Source organism: Penicillium expansum (assembly GCF_000769745.1).
Source record: "Penicillium expansum strain MD-8 chromosome Unknown contig362, whole genome shotgun sequence".
NCBI classification, from domain to species: Eukaryota; Fungi; Ascomycota; class Eurotiomycetes; order Eurotiales; family Aspergillaceae; genus Penicillium; species Penicillium expansum.
In genome coordinates, this window is record NW_015971526.1 from 535,336 (window position 1) to 542,225 (window position 6,890).

Sequence of the window (6,890 nt, forward strand, 5' to 3'; positions counted from 1 at the left end):
TTGTTACAGGGACGGTACAGTGTATCAAGGGAAAGAACAGATCAGAGTAATTTGGTACGCTCCACCCGGGAGTGGCCGCTCATAACCCATGGAAATAATTTAGATAACACATGGAAAGGGGGCATGAACAGGGATGAAAGAAGACATACATGGTGAAGTTTAAGTGCAAGGTGCGACTACTCAGAGTATACTCCGTACTAATTGCTGGATTGTTAACTCCTTGAGGTTTCATGTTGTACGGAGTACTCCGTAACAAACCTGAAGATTCTTAGCGCGTGTATGGAGTATTGAAATTGGCTCCGCCTGGGTGGGAAATGAGCCCGTTCCATACTGACATGGTATTTTTCTTTTTCTTTTTCTTTTAATTTCAATGGCAAAATTTGGCTGCAATTTATCAAAGGGAGATCTGAATTTCCCCTCGACCATCAGCTAAGGATGCACTTGTCAGCCATAAATGACCATGGCGTATGTTGATCGGTCATTTATACGGAGTACAATATACAGAGCCGATCACAATATGGAAGCAGACCCTGAGACGGAACAAAGCGTCATTAGCCGAAGGCTAAGTAATGCTGTGCGTTGTACAATTTTTGAGGGGTAAAACACAAGGTCGTCATCAAGGGTCTTTTTCATGTGGCAAGTCGGGACGATCATTCACATACTAAGTCCTTGTAAAATACAGAGTAATACCTAGATTATATATAAAATTACTACTCCGCATGTAAAATGTTAGATATTGAATATTGGACGAGGTTCACACAATGAAAGTCTCATAATCACCGCTTAGCACCCGAAGCAGACTAGCGGTATGCCCAAGGACTCCATCTAGCTGCCGTGTCTGACCAAAATAGGAAATGGATCCACAACGGTCCCCTGGCTTACCTAGGCCCTGGGGCGGGTGCCTGATTACCTAAATATATTTCAACGTATCATTGGAGGACTGTTTGTTGGATACCTGGTACTGTATCATACAAGGAGCAAACAACATTGAAACCACCCGTGAAAGACTTGGACTGAAAGTACCTGGTACTCGAGTGTACCAAGGCCCCCTCCCCATACGCCAAGTACCTCATACCTTCTCCGGGGAACACAGACCCCTTGACAGTCCCTTTCCCAAGGGATCCATTATCCGTCACTTCTCTTCCCTCCTGATCTTTCCATCTTCCCTTTACTCCGTACACACATTCGTTCACCCGATTTCTTCGCTCGTTTACTCCCTTTCTATCTGGGGATTATCAACTGAACTACTACTTAGTTCACGGTCGCTCACTCTCGCCCGAAATTGTAGGAGGTGAACCTCTACTCGACCACTTACTCCGGGTACCCCGTCAATACAACGCGAAATCACCTTCCTTTTACTCGTCTTTCCAACCGCCAAAACCCTCGACTTCCTCGTTAAATACAACCTGAGTGTCTGACCGAATATTTCAGATACGTGTGGGACACTTTGAGAACAAACGACGCCTACCAGCATACATTCAAACAGAAGTTCTTGAGGGTTACGCAGGCCGTCCCCAGTCCTTCATCCATCGCCCCTGTGACTGTATCCAGCGGTGTTTACTTTTCACACTGATTTCGATACTCGACTTTCCTACTCTCCCAATACATCATGCTTTTCAACACTCAAGGGGCCCTCGCGGTGTCTAGTGTGCTACTGGCAGCCACCTCGGCAGTTGCAAAAGACTTCAAGGTGCTTCCTCGTGGCTCACCATTAGGGACACTCCAGGGCTGCTACTCCGCTATTCCTGGATATGGAAAGTCAACGAGCTGGACGTTCCAGAGTTCCGGATGGTGTCTGGACCACTGTGCCAAGGACTACGCGACATTTGCTTTGACAAAAGGCACTGACTGCGTGTGTGGTAATACAATGCCACCAGCCAGTGACAAGGTTTCGAGCGACAAATGTAGCACATCGTGCAGTGGCTGGCCCGATGATATGTGTATGTCTATATCGCCTACCCATCGGTCACAGAGAATTGACTTACTAACGATAAATCTTGAATAGGCGGTAGTACCAACTACTATTCTGTCTATACCACAAATTTGTTAGACGAGGTGCCCACATACTCCGACCCTGACTCCAACACCAAATCCACCACAACCACTACCAAAAGCAGTAGCGACAGCAAAACTACGACGCAAGCTGACGAGTCTACCACAACTACTGCCACCAGTGCCGGTGAAATAATAACAGAGACAGCGACATCTCAGCCCACCTCGAGCAGTGTCCCTCAAAACGATATCGAGGAACAGACCTCGAAGAGCAAGAACACTGCCGCGATTGCGGCCGGAGTCGTGATCGGAGTGGTTGGATTAGCTGCTCTCTGCGGTGCTATCTTCTTCTGGTGGCGATCCAAGAATAACAAGACCAGTGCTGCAGCTGGGGCCTCTGGCGGCTTTGGCCGTGACTCTGGCCCGCCCTCGATGTCCGATTCTCGGTTCGATGGCGACTACATGGCTCAGCGCCGCCAAAGCAATGGCAGCATTGATGACGACCATGACTTCTCTCGCCGGATCTTGCAGGTAAACACGCGCAACACTTGATAACATTGTTTCCAAGCTGACCTATGATACAGGTGACGAACCCCGATCGCTAAACCAATACCCATTTTTAAACCATTCATGCTCCCTCTCTTTCCTCTCTCCACTCGGTATTAGCGAAACCCACGTCATTTCTGCCTTGATCAAACTACTTTATGAGAGCTTCCCTATCTTGTTGTCATTATTTTTCAGTCGGGTTATTCAGCGGAATTATGATATCCGAACGGCATACGGCTTGACCCGAGTCGGTGTCCCCAGCTGGTGATCTCGTATCTCTTCGGCTCTGCCTCTGGGTTGCTTTCTACCAATCCCCTCCGTGTCTACATTCAGACATCGTCATCCCGCTTCTCGATCACCACCTCTTAGGATCTACATTGGGAAATCAACCGCACCACCGGCCTTCTTAGCCGATGACCTGATCATTGTATCTTGTTCAATTATAGTGAAGTCTCAGTGGATATAGAGACGCTGGTGTGTTCGAAAAGGCGTTTCTTTCTATTTCGGCTCTAGCAATGCTCGACATTTTCGTTTTTATGAGCAAATCATTCCTTTTATGTGATTCTTTTTTACTTTTTTTTTTCCCCCTCGTGGTCTCTTTTCCTGTTTCCAGTCAGGTCTTTGCCTTCGGTTCCATAATGAGCTTCTCGCATTCTGCAATTCCCTCTGAATGGTCTGGTCCAGGGATGAGTGACTGTAAATAGGCGAGATCAATCAGCTGTACTTAATGTGAGAATGGATATGCACATCAGTCTGTGGTTACCTGCTTGTAAACTAAATTCATAGTGGTTTGGTCAAGGCTGGGTCGGAATTTGCCCAGAACCAGTTAGTGTCAACTATATATTCATCACCTTGGGCCGGCTCTCGGGGTCTATTCCAGTCAATGAGCTGAGTACATCACTTTTACACAGGGTTTCATGTGAAAAAAGAGCCAATGAATAACGCCCGAGAAGCTACTACAAAGCATCAAAAACGGAGGCAAAGACTCCTAACAAGTTGATTTAGTATGATGGATGGTCAAGGGAATTGTCCCCAACATAGCGGCGTATCAGGTGGCGATGTAAGCCTCGATGTGATCATATTCATCTCGGATGAACTCCTCGATGGTTTTCTTGCATGAGAGAACAGAGAGGTACCAAGACAGACCAATGTCAGAATTAGTGTTCAGACGAATGCTCGAATTGGATGCACTTTTGGTGCGGAGTACCATTATCACTACGGGGCTCAAGTAGAGGCGGGACTTGCAAGAGCTGATGCCGACAGGCGCAATACTGAGCATAGGATGCTTTGTCTTCCTAGACCCCTCGCAATGTCAGTGAGTTGTGTATGAATAGAGCAAAAGATGAGACAGACTGACGGTACTTCCACCATGGTTGCCCACTATGAGCCTTGCCATTGGCTTTGATCGGACGATCTAGAGAAAGGCAAAGATCTCGTACAGCCCTTGCAACGATCCAAATATTCTCCATCTCGTGAAACAGCCCAGCATCGTCGGTTGCTCCGAAACTGGATTTCTCATTGATCCAATACATACACCAGTACCCATTCTGGTAATGCGTGCAATTCGGCCCCGGATACTTTCATAGAGCTGCAGAAGAGCATAACACATGAGCATAACACATGACCAAACGATACTGAAAGCCTAAGAGATGAGTGTACTCACAGGTTCACACTGGTTGTGGCCATGGTTACATTGTTGACGACACTCGGGAGCGACAGTGTTGCGAATGCAGTTTACATTAACGGATTGAACCTATTCAATCGTATCCCAGTCATGCAGTGATCTCCTGAAGTAGTGAATGCACCAATCCGTCTCTGCTAGAACAGGGCTTTCTGCTGCAGCGCTTTCCGGAGGCATGATGAAAAAGAGAAGAAAGGAATTCAACACCGCTGACATTGATAAATCTACCTACTGCCATGAAGCCTCTTTTGCATGGGAACAAAGAGAGATATGTCAGACCGGAAGCAAGCAAGAAAGGCCTGCGCAGATAGATGCCTGAGTGCATTGGGGTCAAAGGATGGGAAAGTGATATCAAAGCACAACGAAGAAGAGAAAGCAGGAAAATGCAGTAATAAGAACCCCGGTCTCGACGAGGTAAACGAAGACACGTCAATCAACAAACAACTTTGAATATCTCAGACGAGTCCGAGATCGACATTCTTCTCATGTTATTTAGACAAAAGAGGAGCAAAGAACGCTCCTTGCAAAGATATGACGCGATCCCATCCAAAATGAAATTTTTCGCAACCGTCGACAGATGAAAGATCTGCTTCGAAGATATTTGGTGAGTATCTCCAACTTTGGAAGCCCATGGCTCTTAGATCAGAAAAGATTGGGCATCGAACAATCTAGTCTAGTCTCCGTTGTTTGACCAAACCACCATACCCAGACAAAAGAACAACCTCCAACTACCTTTTGCTGATGCCTATCCCATCCACTCACTTTCCATGACATCAGGAAGAGATACACACCGACCTCAAAGAAAACCACATGGGTCACGACTGCCAGCTGGCTAGCCTCAATCCTAGCCAATCAATTAGTCCATAACTGCATAGGCTCCTCCCGCCGAACCGCCGAACCCCCCGACATGACATACACGTCGAGATCGACAGCCCAAGTAGATCAACACCAGACCCAACAGCGGCTAGACGGACTTAAACCGGACTTGAACCGGACTTGACAGCCACATGGCTCCAAAAGGCACTAATTTAGCGACGATCTAGACCTGCAGGAGAGAGAAAAGAGATTGAAGGATGCTAGCCATGCTAGTTCCGTTGGTAGCCTGTTACAGCGGATAAACCAGGCTTGCTGATAACATAACCCTTGCCCCAACGAATATTGGAATGGAGTCTTTCTTGTTGGGGCTGGAGATTACCCGCTAAAGACATTGGACACAAATTAGGCTGGATGGAACAGGGAGATTGGTCGGGCTATTTCGGATCTACTTGACTCGCATCAAAGACTAAGATTGACACTATCCTTTGCCAAGTCCGTCCTTACTCGGTGCTCCGTACGGAGTACATGGTCCCATATTTCATTATTATTATTTTCAGAGCCCACGTCAAATGTGAGGTCTACATTCGGCGTTTCCGGAGTAAATTGCCGAGATGTCCGGAAATCATGTGAACAGATGCCGATCAATGTGCAATATAAATATATTAGATATAATTTATAATTATATATTGTACTCCATACTCCGTACTCCGTACTCCTACATTGCATTGCATTACATCTTAAAAAAGGTCTAGAAGGCAACAATAACACACTAACCCATTCCTATTTCCAGCCCTCCCAATCGGACAATTGTTACTCGATCATTCCCTGGCTGCAGAACAATGAGCCAATAGCAATCGCTGAAAATCCAACAGCGTCAACAAGCATGACTAGGCAGATGCACGCTGACGCCTAGACCACTGGTTGCGCATGTCACGCGTATGGTGATCGTTTATCATTGAGCCGTTGGCTATGCACCTAGACTCGAGCGCATCTAGACAGGGGAACTCTACGCCGGTTGATTTGAGGCTGTTGGTTGTTGGTTGCAGAAACAATGCAATTCGTTCGCGAAGTTTCTCCGCGAAAGTCCTCCACGAATGGGGGATCCTACCGTTGACTCCTCCATTGAACAGCAAAAAGACGGTGTAATGTTCCTTAATTAGCTTTCTGAGGTAGCATCTTAGGGATTATGCTAGTACCTAGTCTACTTTGTATGCTGGAAAGACCTAAATGGTATAGCTGGATTGAGCTTAGTGTGATGCTCTCGGAAAACAACCTACCTAAGTAGGTTAGAGAGGACCTTCAAACTGGGGAGCACTCTGCGACACCAACACCCGTTAAGAGATCTGCGAAGGGTCCACAGTCTTGGCCATGTGGTCTCGATGGCACGGAACGGAGCGAAAAATTGACTCCGTCGCACATCGGAAGATACGACTCTCCGTATGCAACATACGAAGTAGTAAAAGAAATTCCATAAATGAAACAAAAAGGGGTAATCGGGAGAATCCACGAACCATGATCCGTGTACAATACTATATTCTGTAGATCTACTCCGTAGTTTGCCCCATACTATGAGATTGCAATGTCTGGAGTAAATAAATGCCTCCTAAGCTCTGTTTTCAAGATTATTTCATTTGCACCCCCCTTTATTGTGTAGGCTTCGTATTCCAGTCTAATCCGTAGAGTTCTATTTTCTATCTAGCAAATACCCCATAGCTGAGAAGGTAAAGTATCAGCTTGGGAAATAGTTTTGGAAGCATCCCTGCAAAACCCGGCCCCTCATTGCTGGTCGGGTTTTGGCGGGTGTAGAATAACAACCCTCACAACTTATTACCAAGATGTAAATGTACCTGCAGAG

At 46.5% G+C, this 6,890-nt stretch overlaps 1 protein-coding gene across 1 annotated transcript; it reads left to right on the top strand.

The window, feature by feature from the left end:
* Positions 1-1,609: 1,609 nt before the first annotated feature.
* On the top strand, positions 1,610-2,597 carry PEX2_105000 (WSC domain-containing protein; the record flags this gene model as incomplete). The annotated part of the gene is made up of 3 exons (XM_016747768.1): positions 1,610-1,940; positions 2,006-2,523; positions 2,577-2,597. The coding sequence occupies 3 exons, from the start codon at positions 1,610-1,612 to the stop codon at positions 2,595-2,597; spliced, it is 870 nt and encodes a 289-aa protein (XP_016593255.1).
* Between the last annotated feature and the right edge of the window lie 4,293 nt (positions 2,598-6,890).